Source organism: Perognathus longimembris, chromosome 2 (assembly GCF_023159225.1).
Source record: "Perognathus longimembris pacificus isolate PPM17 chromosome 2, ASM2315922v1, whole genome shotgun sequence".
Classification (NCBI taxonomy): Eukaryota; Metazoa; Chordata; class Mammalia; order Rodentia; family Heteromyidae; genus Perognathus; species Perognathus longimembris.
Genome location: NC_063162.1, coordinates 780,862 through 793,830, shown reverse-complemented (window position 1 = coordinate 793,830; position 12,969 = coordinate 780,862). Strand labels below are relative to the sequence as shown.

At 55.3% G+C, this 12,969-nt stretch overlaps 1 protein-coding gene across 3 annotated transcripts in view; it reads left to right on the top strand.

Moving 5' to 3' along the window:
• The window catches only part of Inpp5a (inositol polyphosphate-5-phosphatase A), a 172,506-nt gene that overhangs the window by 127,329 nt on the left and 32,208 nt on the right, over nucleotides 1-12,969 (top strand). For all 3 annotated transcript variants that reach the window (XM_048338004.1, XM_048338003.1, XM_048338005.1), the window contains exon 9: nucleotides 10,339-10,423. In XM_048338004.1, coding sequence (XP_048193961.1) covers nucleotides 10,339-10,423 — 85 coding nt within the window. The remainder of the gene's footprint in view (nucleotides 1-10,338; nucleotides 10,424-12,969) is intronic.

Genomic DNA, 12,969 nt, shown 5'->3' with positions numbered 1-12,969 from the left:
GCCTGTAGCTCAGTGCTGTGTGTCCTGAGGTGAGAGCCTGTAGCTCAGTGCTGTGTGTCCTGAGGTGAGAGACTGTGGCTCAGTGCTGTGTGTCCTGAGGTGAGAGCCTGTAGCTCAGCAGTGTGTCCTGAGGTGAGAGACTGTAGCTCAGTGCTGTGTGTCCTGAGGTGAGAGACTGTGGCTCAGTGCTGTGTGTCCTGAGGTGAGAGACTGTAGCTCAGCAGTGTGTCCTGAGGTGAGAGCTGTACTCAGCAGTGTGTCCTGAGGTGAGAGCTGTACTCAGCAGTGTGTCCTGAGGTGAGAGCTGTACTCAGCAGTGTGTCCTGAGGTGAGAGACTGTAGCTCAGCGCTTTGTGTCCTGAGGTGAGAGCCTGTAGCTCAGCGCTGTGTGTCCTGAGGTGAGAGACTAGCTCAGCAGTGTGTCCTGAGGTGAGAGCTGTACTCAGCAGTGTGTCCTGAGGTGAGAGCCTGTAGCTCAGCACTGTGTGTCCTGAGGTGAGAGCCTGTACTCAGCAGTGTGTCCTGAGGTGAGAGCCTGTGGCTCAGTGCTGTCCTGAGGTAAGAACCTGTTGTAGCCTAGCTGTTTGCACCCTGATGTGAGAGCCATAGCTTAGCACTGTGCATTTCATCCTCTGGCACTCCTGCTTGTCCTTCCTGGTGCCTCCTCCTTGGCACACCTGCTCTGGAGCACATGTATCGCAGGCCCTGCAGGCCCTGTCGAGTTGCCCTCATACCTTATGTGGAAAGCTAGATTGTGTGCCCTGAACAAGCCAAGCCCTTGCGATGGCCCTGGACTGGCAGCACCTCCTATAGTATCATATCTCAAGTTAGAGAGGAGATTGCCTTGGTCCAGGGCAGGGGTCCTGAGTCCTTCCCACCAGTCCCTTCTGATGGCTGGGCCTCTTCTTGTCCCTTCCAGTGGTTGTGCCTTCTCTGGTCCCTTCTGGGGCAGTGGGCAAGAGCTCAGTCTAAGCACAGCCAGGTGCTGACTGGTTCTTTACTTGGGGAGACCAGGTCTGTGGGTCCTCCCAGGTAGCCCAGAGCTGAGCAGGGTCTGTTGTGTGTTAGGTCTTGATGGCCATGGTCAGTGTGCTGGCATGCTGAGGAGTTAAACCGTGTCCTTGCCCCAGAAAGCAGGCTTGAGGATGGGGCCACATTCTGCATCTCTCCGTTCCCATGAATGGCCTCTGTGGCGAGCTCAACCAGCCGCAGATCCGGACCTCCGCCGGGAGGGCCGGACTGCGGGCACAAAGGGTGCTCTGTAGGAGCAGTGAGTGATGGGCTGCCCTTTCATCAGGGGCGCTAACCTTTTGGCAGCCACCAGCAGACTGCATTCTGCTGTGCTGATTGGGAGGACAATGCTGCGCTGGCCTTTGAATGGACACTGCCACCAACAGCGCTGTATTCACAGGGCACTGGGAACTGCACTAGCATTGTCTGCGGGCCCCTGAGCCGCAGGAGACGGGGAGGCACCCTAGGGGGAACCTGCTCTCTGGGCTTAAGCTGCTCTACACTTCAGGTCCCTTTCCACCCGAGCTGCAGCAGCCTGGCGGCTGTGTGCCCCATATGAGAAGGGGAGGAAGACACTGTGCCGCCCAGGGCCCCCCCCCCCCCGTGTCTGTGCTTGCCTCCGAGTCCAAGATGGAGCAAAGTACCGACAGACAGAGACAGACGAACGCAGGACCTGCCCTCACTGCAGCTGAGTCCCGCCACACTACTAGAGAGAGGTCAACATTTGAGGTGCCAGTGCAGCATGCAGCTAGCCAGATTTGCCCTTTTGTCCTTTCTTTTCCCTTCCTTTTCTCTTCTTTTTTCCCTGTTTCTTGAAACAGGCTCTTAGTATGTAGCCCAGGCTGGCCTCAAACTTCAATTCTCTTGCCTCAGCCTCCCAAGTGCTGGGATTACAAATTTGGGTCACCGCACCCAGTCAACCAAGGATTTGCCTTTTGTATTCTGGTTTTTTTATTTTTCTATCAAATAATAATCTTTCTGTTTTTGCCTATTTATGAATTTTGGTCTTGAGTTCCTTGCTATAAGATACTAAAAAGCGATGACCGACCCCGATTGAGTGAAGAAGGAAGAGGGCGAGGCTCAGAGGGGTGTGCAGGTTCAGACGTTGGAGGCACCTGTGCCACCAAGAGAGGGGCCGGGCCCCCTCAGGCAGTGCCTACCCTCTGGTGGCCCCAGGAGGCCCCTCCGTGGTCCTGGCCGTGTCACTAAGCTGTTCTCACAACATGAGGTCAGCTCTGTGGGGCGCCTGGGGCCGCTGAGCCAGGGCCCCACGCTGGTCTTCCTTGGGCGCCGGTTGTGAACACACCCGAACCTTTCCCTCACACTCGGCCTATGCAGTGGGATGTTTTTCTCCCCACAAGTGACAAGACTCTAGTGCCCCCTTTGAAATGTGGCCTGGCTAGTTCAACAGAGACATTTTTACATTACAACTGTGAAATCTCGGCATAAAGTGTCCCTCTGTCCCCCTATTATTTTCTCACAAACGCAGTCCATTGTCACAGCACTGAAGTTAATTTGATCAACATTGGGACATTTAACTTTTATGTCCAGTCAAAAGAGTTGTTTCATGCTCATTTTGGGCATTCATAGGAAATGATTGCCAGAAAAATAATGTTCCTCTGGACAATTGAGAGCAATTAGTTTCCGAGGGAGAGGCGATGTGACGCGGCTGCCACACAGCTCTCCTTTGTGGCTTTATGGATGGTCATCCGTCAGCTGTCAGCCTGCTCAAAGACCCCTCCAATCTCAACGTTCCTCTTTAGGCCGTTCCCAGCATTCGCCTCCCGTTCCGTGAGCAAAAGAAAAGCAGCGCGTCTCCAGGCAAAAGCAAGCTCTGTGCTGAGGATCTAGGTCCTTCCAGAACACCCTGGCAGAGCTGGCACAGCTCTGCTTCTCTCACCGTGTTTGCTGCCTTCTGCCCTGGAGAAGGGTTGTCAGTGTCTTCATCAGAGGTGCAAATGGCCAGACCCCCGAGTCCTGGAGGCTTCAGGGGGCTTGTGTCTGCACTCACCCTGCCCAGCACGGGGTCCCCATAGCTGTGCAGACCCCCCAGAGCCCACAAGCCAGCCCCTTTCCACCCCTCCTGCATAAGCCTGGAGCCCCGGGGCCTGTGCTAGCAGCACGACTAATTAAGTCAAGTACAGTTGTAATGTAGCCGTGGTATAGAGTGTACATATTGCCCTTTTCCCTTCTGTGAAGAAATATGCAGGTGTGCAGCCACCTGAACTTCCAGCACAGCAGCATTTGGATTTGGTGGCTGCCATTCCTTCCCTGTGCTAATGTTGCACAGAGATGTACTGTGTATCTGTACACTTTTATGCCTTAACCTGGTGACAGGTATGTGCGCCTCAGCACAGGTGGTTTATGTTTTGCTCGTGTGGGTGTCCACAGTGATGTTTCAGTGACAGATGAGTGCTGTCCTACTGCGTCCCTCCTCTTCAGCCCATGTCCAGCTCTCGTGGCTTCGCATCAGCTGCTGCTCTGTGGGCCTGCCTTGCTTTCTGTGACTCCTTCTGGGCATTCTCAGTATTTTGCCAAAAGATGCCTCCCTTACCCGTCTGCATCCAGGCAGCCGGGGAGCACAGCAGGCCGAGGCACACAGCTCTGTATCCTGGAGGCACAGCAGGCCAGGGGCCTGTGGCAGCTCGGAGACAGTGTCTCAGACGTCTTCAAGGGAGCCTGAACTTGGGCGAGTGGGGAGGGTCAGTGTGGCGATGGATCCCCAATGCCCCAGGCACATAGTGGGTGCCCTCCCCGTGTTTCAGGGTTGGGTGGACCAACTGCTTAAATCTGGAGGAGATCGCCTCTTCTCTGAAGGTCCCCCCTTTGCTCGAGGGCTAGAAATACTGGTGAGGGCCCAGTTACCAGGAGCCATGGTCAACTACTCAGTGTCTAGGTAAGGCGTCAGCATCTCCCTCTCTGTCCTGTCTATACTCGGTGCCCTGAGGACAGGCTCTGTCTTAGTGAGGGGTGGTTGCCACAGCAAAGCACCACAAGCTGGGACCTAAGCGTAGCTGAAGTCCAAGCCGAGGGCAGCAGGGCCAGTTCTGGCAAGTGCCCCCTTCTGTCCAGTGATACTGTGGCCATGGTGGTAGAGAGCTGAGAGCTCTGCTGCCCTGGCCTGTCCGACAAGGACGCCTGCTTGTTGGGGTTGTGCTCCTACCCCTGACCTCCTCAGCCTCCATGATGGAGTCTTCCTGAAGACTCCATCTCCGGTGAGGCCCTGGGTCATGGCTTCGGCACCAGAAAGTAGGACACAACCCCAGTCCACAGCACATGTGAGTTTAGGCTGTGGGTCCCCGAGATGGCAGCAGCAGGGAGGAAGGCAGAAGCTCATTTGGGCTAAGGTTGAGGAGAGTGGCTTTTAGTGGCTGGGCCCCTGTGACAAGGCCCTAGCAGTGGTGGGCCAGGCACACCTCACCCGAGTCAGGGGATGGAGGGTGAACAGGGCCTGCCCTGCGCAGGCAGTGCTGGCTGCATTGGCACCCACAGGGCCCCAGGAGGGCCGTAGGGTTGGTGTTGCTGACTCTGTGGCAGCTGTTGGACGCAGGGGTTGAGACGGGCGCCAAGGTACCAGACTAGGAGGATGGCATGTGGGGAGGGCCCTGTGCCAGAGAGGGGTGGCCTTTGGGCGGGTTGAGAGTGTTAGATCCTAGGTCTTGATCCAACGACCTACCAGGCTACCACAGTGCCCCGCTGGGTGTTCTCACTGTCTGGTCGTTGATGCAGGTCTCTTGTCTTTGCCTCGGCTGTATCTGGAAACTCTCCACATCCAGCACAGCCTCCCATAGGAACTGAGTTGAGTAGCAGAAACCAGAAAATTCAAACCTGCCTCCGAACCCATTTATTTCAAATTGCCCAAGTGTGCCCATGACACCACAGCCATTTATGTGGCCTATGACTAAGAGAAACTTTTAGGTGAGGTAACTACTTTACAATATTTTGGGTAGCTCTAATGATTTTATGAATGCTATATAATACCATGTTACCAACAAACATGATCTTTCTAATAACTGAGAAAAAGCTAACAGTTGATTTCTAGGCATACATAGACTATGCTTGAAAGTACAGTGTCAGAAATTTAGCATCACATTCACTGTTTGGAAAACAAAAAAAGAAGAAAGAAGAACCATCTTCCTAGAGTGTTGGAATTCCTGGAGGCAACAACTGGCCAGCATGGCAAACCCACCTTCCAAACCTCTGAAGTAATCCTTGTTGTATTACACACACACACACACACACACACGCACGCACGCACGCACGCACGCGCACCATGTGAAGTGTCTGCTATTTCCTAAGACCTGCAGGCTGTTCGTGGCTCTCTACAGAGCCCTCACTGACTGTGTGGAGACTTTCGAGGGGGCCGAGATGGAGCCCTGCTCGGGCCGAGTCCCATGGCAGGAGAGCCAGTGGCCCTGGAGCTGCATTTTTGAGCCATTGACTGGGATTCTCTTCTGAAAGGCTTGAACCCAGGACGTGCCTCTGGGAATGCCATGTCTTTCGACACCGGGGACAGGGCCCCTGACTGGGCAGGGGGAGGCTGCCCCTCCCCCAGCAGGCTGCCACATCCTGAAACCACCTGTCAAACAGGAGACACCATTTCCAGGCCTAAAAAAATGATTTTTATGGCTCTTCTTGTAATTCTCTTTCTGAATGAGGCACATGATATTGATGTGGGCCTACTTTTTAATCATAATAGCTACTGACAAGGTAATTAATTTTAAAACAACTCTTTTTTTCCCCTGGTCCAAATGGCACTATATTGAAATTAAAAGCGAGTGCACAGGGGCCATGGGCCTGGCACTCAGGCGATTGCCTCGGCTGGTGACAGCCCCTTCATCTTGCCGTTTCTGTGCGACCTTCAGAGATGGGTGTTGTTATTAATTGGCTCAGGCTATTATATCAAGAAGAGCAGAACGGGGAACTATGATAAAGTTTAGGCTTTTGACGACAGTCTTGCAGGAGCCCAGGCCTGCCAGTGACATTGTGCCTGCCGGGCACTGGAGGCACAGGAGGGCCCGGGCAGGGCCCCAGGGGCAGCGCTCCCTCACACATCAGGAGCGGCTTTCTAGAGTGGGTGCCGTGGGTCCCATTCCAAAACTGGCTTTTTGATAAAGAGTTCCCGTCACGATGTACTTACTGTTGAATGACTGAGCCGGTGTTTGCTGCTGCGGCCAGTGCGTCCTGAGCACCTGTCCCTGTGGCCCTCCTTAGGCCTTTGCTTCCGTCTGCTGAGCCCCCTGCCTGCACCTGGGAGGAGCCTGAGGGCCCGGCCCAACCTTGCTCCCCCGCCTCCTGGGGAACACCCGCTCCCTGGGGAGCTGGTACATAATGCCGCCTCTGCCCTGCCTTGTTGTCTGCTTCTCTGGCCCGTGAGTATTGTTTGCTCTCCGCAGATGCCTCCAGGCAGCCTCTGAGCAGCACCTCTTTCCCAGATCATCGTTCAGAGCCTTTAGTCCATGGTCCCACAAGAGATGGCACCGTCTAAAACAAAGATGTAATCTAAATGGGTTTGACACAGACAGGAGTTGGTGAATACGCGTGCATCCTTCAAGCAGGGAGGGCTGCGTGCTGTGACCTTGAACACCACACTCCCTGCTCCCCGTCTGACGCGGATGTGCGTGTCTGGGCAGGGCACTGCATTCTGCAGTCATGAAGGAGAAGATTAAATCAACCTTAGTATTTTTCAAGGCCAAGTGAAGTATCAGTACAAAAGGAACATAGGCCAGGTGTGGGAGTACACACCTGCAATCCCAGTACTTTGGAGACTGAGGTAGGAGAATCAGCCTGGGCTATGTGCAAGACTGAAAAGGAAAAAGAAGGGAGAGGCGTCCGCTTGTGTTTGTGAATCCGCACATCCTCACTGCCCCGGCTTCGGGCTTTGCAGGGAGCGGGGCGCTCGCTCGTGGGCTTTGCAGGGAGCGGGGTGCTCGCTCGTGGGCTTTGCAGGGAGCGGGGCGCTCGCTCGTGGGCTTTGCAGGGAGCGGGGCGCTCGTGGGCTTTGCAGGGAGCGGGGCGCTCGCTCGTGGGCTTTGCAGGGAGCGGGGTGCTCGTGGGCTTTGCAGGGAGCGGGGCGCTCGCTCGTGGGCTTTGCAGGGAGCGGGGCGCTCGCTCGTGGGCTTTGCAGGGAGCGGGGCGCTCGTGGGCTTTGCAGGGAGCGGGGCGCTCGCTCGTGGGCTTTGCAGGGAGCGGGGCGCTCGCTCGTGGGCTTTGCAGGGAGTGGGGCGCTCGCTCGTGGGCTTTGCAGGGAGTGGGGCGCTCGCTCGTGGGCTTTGCAGGGAGCGGGGCGCTCGTGGGCTTTGCAGGGAGCGGGGCGCTCGTGGGCTTTGCAGGGAGCGGGGCGCTCGCTCGTGGGCTTTGCAGGGAGCGGGGCGCTCGCTCGTGGGCTTTGCAGGGAGCGGGGCGCTCGTGGGCTTTGCAGGGAGGGAGCGGGGCGCTCGCTCGTGGGCTTTGCAGGGAGGGAGCGGGGCGCTCGCTCGTGGGCTTTGCAGGGAGCGGGGCGCTCGCTCGTGGGCTTTGCAGGGAGCGGGGCGCTCGCTCGTGGGCTTTGCAGGGAGCGGGGCGCTCGCTCGTGGGCTTTGCAGGGAGCGGGGTGCTCGCTCGTGGGCTTTCTGCTGGCGGATGTTGACAGTTCACAGAGGCTGCACTGCGTAGCGCTCCCAGTCTTTCAAGGCATTTTCTAGAAGTGTGATGGTTCCTTCCAGTTTTTCCTGCAGCCAGCAGATAGATGCTTGGGGTTTGGTTTGGTTTTTCTCTAAAAATTAAAAGCGGAAGAAAAGGAGGAAAAGGTGGAGCTCCCTGACGGTAGCCCTGTGGGCATGGCACAGGGGGCACTGCTGGGTCTCCAGGCCAACTGGGCCCCCATTCTTCCTGGCCCACCTCCACCCCCCTTCTTCTGGACCCTCCAGCACTTGCTCTGTGAGACGAGCTTGTGAAGAGTGGGGTCTGCTCACCAGCACCCCGGCACAAGGAGTGGGGTGTCCTGACCTGCAGACCCTCGGCAGGCAGGCCACACGCCTGGTGGGAGCAGAGTGCCTGGGTCTCCCCCCGCTCTCCCTGGGCTGCAGCATGGAGACTCAGACCCTCAGTTCATGACCTGGAAGACCCGGAAGCTGTGCGGTCGTCTCCTTACATGGCTGTGACCTAGCAAAGGGCTGGTACATTCTCTGGATGGTTTTTAACAGTTGAAATATGTTTGTTTGTTTTTTACCTTAAGGATGTTCAGCTGTATTTCTACTGAGTCACATGGGGAAGAGGGGGAGGGAAGGAGAAGGGACAAGGCCAAACCTAAGTGACCTATGGCCAGGCCACCCCTGCCTGCCAGTGCTCGGCTTTCCTCCACAGAAACACTGAGCAGTAGAGCAATTAGACAAAACGGCAGCCATCTGTGTTAAGAATCGTTTGTTTGGCTGGGCACTAGTGGCTCACACCTGTAGTTCTAGCTATTTAGAAAGCTAAAACCTGAAAATTTGAGGTTCAAAGCCAGCTTGGGCAGAAAAGTCGGCAGAATGCTGGCATAGAGATGTGGCTCAAGTGGTAGATCCCCGGCCACAAGCCAAGTTAAGAGTGAGTGGCCCTGAATTCAAGCCTCAATATCAGCACAAAAAGATAAAAGAATAACCCACTACCACAAGAACCACCTCTTAAATGCTTAAATTGCAGGTTGAACATGATTCCACCTAAAAAGAAAGACAACTTTTTGTAGAGCTTGGCCAGAATATATAGCAGGTACGAGTAGTCAAGAGGAAAAAGAGAAGAGCAGAGACAGTTTTTAAAAGAATTGCCAACAGGTAGGGCTTCCTGGTAAAAAGCCATTTGAGAGAAAAGCAGACAGGAATAGGTAAGATCTATAGGAAGGAGCAGAGTCTCAGAAAGGCCTGTGCCTGGCCGGAGTTGTGTGGAACGGTGCAGGTGTAGTGGGATGTGGATTGAGCATTCATAGCAGAGGCCTTCAGCTGAAGGCCAGGCTCGGGAGGCCCCGTCCCGTCCCAGAAAGCGAAGTGTAACAGAAAAGCCTGTAGCCCTGAGAGGCCCCAGCACAGCCCAGGGCAGGGCAGCAAGCAGAGCGCAGGCCCTGGGAGGGCCGAGGTTCTGTTCCTTGTTCAGGGATGTTTGAGTGGACATGGTCCGTGTTGTGAGCTGGGCTCCGCAGCCCTTCCGGAGAGCCAGGCTACACAGCGCCCCCTGCCTCCTTCACGGGGCGCTGAATGGCACCAAAGGGTGAGGGCTGCTGCCCCGCTGTGACCTCGAGCTTTTCGCCCGTGATGACAGTGCCCATCAGAAGCCCCGTGCACACCACGGTGTGTACCACGCTCTGTAAGCCCCACACTCATTGCTCCCTCTAACAAACCAGATGGAAAAAGCTCAGTCTCCGATTCATCAGCTACATTCTGTAGCCTCCTGTGCTTCCAGCACCCTGGCATCCCAAGCCTAGCTCCAGTGTCCACAGACAGCGTCCTGGCAGTGGCCACAACCCCTGCTGGCACTCACCTGTGCCCAGAGCGGCACGCGCCTGTACCTGCCCACCAGGTGATGCCTTAGGACTTCCTGATAGGCAACAATTTGAGGAATCTGATTAAAAAAAAATTCTCCCTGACTCTGCCTGGCCAATGACTGGGTTTGAAAAATACCACAGCAGCCGATCTCTTCCTCTGTGACAGCTTTGTCACAGCAAAGCCCTAAACGAACAGCAGGTCTCCACTCCTCGGATGTCTTGTTGCAGGTGGTCCCCAACCACTTTCAGATTAGAGCGCTTGAGCCTATTGGCCCAGTGCTTAGGAGATTTGGGCTATGTTTTCTAGGGAAGCCGCTCCTGCCGAGTGTGTGCGTGTGTGTATATGTGTGTATGTGTTTTCATGGAAAGTCTTCAAAAAGGGGGCCCTGAGGGATTCAGAATACATCAGAATGTCTTCCCGTCGCCATGACTCGGAAATGCCCAGGTAGGATAACTCATAAATGAGCTTGACCCACGTCCCCAGGAGGCCCCCAGGAGGCAGTGCCCGGCCGAGCTTGGCTGCTGGTCCAGGGAGGCCCGCCCGCCTGCGGGACTCACCCGCCACGGCAGGACTGACCACGTTGCCTTGCTGTGTCTCCTGAAGGCTGTTTTCTGCGTTTGTTTCTGCTGTTGCCTGGCTGGTGAGGCCAGGACCGAGTGCTGTTTGGCAGCCATGTGCTGGTGGGAGTCCCTGCTCAGGCTGAGGAGTGAAGAAGTGGTCACCGTCAGTGGGCAGCGGGTAGTTTTTGGGGGGCGTGGAGGGGAGACGTAGCCTGCCTGGTGACGCTGGGCAGTGACCTGCATCAGTGACCTCTGTCCTTTTCCCTTCTCAGAATCATCGACCAGCGGTTTGAGAAAGTTTCCTACTTTGTCTTTGGAGATTTCAACTTCCGTCTGGATTCCAAGTCTGTGGTAGAGGTAGGCCTGCCCCCCCCCGCCCCCTTGCTGGGCTGGGTGCTGTGACACCCAGGGGAATGTCCCCTTTGCCGGCTGTGTCCATGTGGTCCTTCTCACCTATTACATATGCAGTTAGGAGGGAGGCGGGGACGGGGGTTCCTCAGCGCCTCGCAGCTGGCCAGCTACGTGATCTCTGCCTGCCTTCAGCCCAACAGCCTGTGCCTGCAGGTGGACGAGCCGCTCCCAGCACAGCTCTGGGCCTGCGGAAGGCTCGGGCAAACAGCCGGGCTTGCTGGGCTTCTGACCGGTGATGCTCTGACTGCAGCTTGTCTGAGCCGTGCCCCTCGTAACACACGTAGACGTTATCAAAGCCCCATTTAAAATGTGTCCTCCCCCCGTCTGCAGCTCCCGTTCACATCAGCCCTGGGACCGGCAGCTGACGTGAGGTCAGGGTCGGCCGTGGGACTGGGGTCACGAGCCGTGGCCCTGAGCACACGCGGCTGCCTCGGCTCCGGTGTGGCGAGCCGGCTCCGGCCAGGCCCTCGTTCCTGCGTAGCTGGGATGCGCCACCCACCATGCAGAGCAACAGGGGAGGGTCCTGAAAGTGAGCCGCTCTGTATCTTCCACACTCCCTGCACACTGGGTGAGGCGGGCCAGGCCAACGGACCTCAACTGACCTTCACATGCTTGGCCGACACCAGCTGACTGACACGTGTTAGTTTCCCATCATTGGCAGAAAATTATTTATTTTTCTTTTGGAAGTACTGGGGTTTGAACCAAGGGTCTTGCACTCAACTACTTGAACTATACCCCAACCCTTTGGTCATTTTTCAGATAAAGTCTCATGTTTTGCTTTTGTGCCAGCCTCAGAACGAAATCCTTCCTACCCTTCCACATAGATGAGATGGCAGGCATGTGCCTGGCTTGTTTGTTGAGATGAATCCCACCAAATTTTTGTCTAGGCTGGCCTGGAAATGCGATCTTCATGTTCTTCACCTTGGAATTACAGGTGTCAGTTACTGCCCTTGACAGTCTTCTTTCTTTCTCTTTCCCTCCCCCCCCCATCTGTCTGTCTTTCTTTCATCCTGGGACTTGAACTCAGGGCCTGGTCACTGTCCCTGAGCTCTTTTGCTCGAGGCTAGTGCTCTATCACAGCTCCACTTCTGGCTTTCAGGTGGTTGATTGAACACAAGCATCTCATGGGCTTTCCTGTCCAGCATGGGCCTCGCTGTGTTGGAGGCAGGGTCCAGCGCGGGCCTAGCTGTCTCAATGACCTGCGGTTTGGCTTCCTTGCTTGTTAATCTCTGTGGCCTGTGCCCAGTGCGAGGTCTCCAGACAAACACCCAGCTGCCCTTCTCTGTGCCCCAGATGTGGTACCCTACCACATAGGCCACCGGGCAGTGCTGTGTGCAATTCCTGTGGAAGGCATGGCCCAAGTTCCTCAAGTTCAGGGAAGAACTCAACAGGTCACAGGATGTTCCCCTTGAGAGTAGTTCCTGCCCCCAGTAACAGAACAGTTGCTTTAAATGGCAGGTTTTCCCTAGACTGCAAGACACAGCAGGAGGGTCACATGGGCCATGATTCATGGGGGTCGGGGACCCAGCCTGTGACAGGCCACACAGCTCCTTGCTGTCTTGGGGTCCTTTCCTTGCTCCCTCACTGTCTGTTAGGGGGCCTTTTCCTCACCCCCCCCCCATCAGGGTCCCTTTTCTCACTCCCCCACTGTCTGTTAGGGGGAGCCCTTTCCGTGCTTGGGCTGGGTCCACTCGAGCTGGGATATATTGGGGGACTGGTATGTTTTCAAAACAAAAGAACTAACTGAACAATAACAGATTCATAAGCAATGGCCATGGTGTTGCTTTGCCAAGTCCCATCTGCATTACTTGATAGTCCTAGGCCACTGGCAATACTTGTTCTTTTATTTCAATCATAATTACTAATTTTAATAAGTCTCAGATTGCACATTTTTTAAGTTTGTGCCAGTATGGGGGCTTGAACTCAGAGCATTTTTCTCTACCTTAGCTTTTTCACTCAGGGTTGGCAGTCTGTACCTCCACTAGGGCTTTTACTTGCTGGTTAATTGGAGGAAAGAGTCTCTTGGATTATCTGCAAGGTCTGGCTTTGAACCATGATTCTTAGATCTCAGCCTCCTGAGTAGCTAGGATTCCAGGTGTGAGTCACCAGCACCTGGCTAAGATTACACCTTATACAGTAGCATCATATATGGGCTTTAAAATGATAAGAAAGCATTAAAGAGTCTACAGAATGCACAGGGCTGTGCTGGAGACACAGGTGGACACGGAATGCACAGGGCTGTGGTGGAGACAAAGGTGGACACTGGAAAAGTCTGGAGGATACCAGACCTGAGGTTCTATGATCCAGAGGTGCTGAGCTGTTCAAGATACAGAGTTGTCAAAGCAGGTCTGGGTGGCTGGCCCCCTTGTGTGTTTGTTTGAAGTGAGTGGTGTGTCACTGTCAGGAGAAGCTGCGCTCCAGAGGAAGTCTGGGGACAGCTAGAGGTCCTGTGTGTAGCATCCCTGAAAGTGATCAGGTGACAGAGTCCCTGT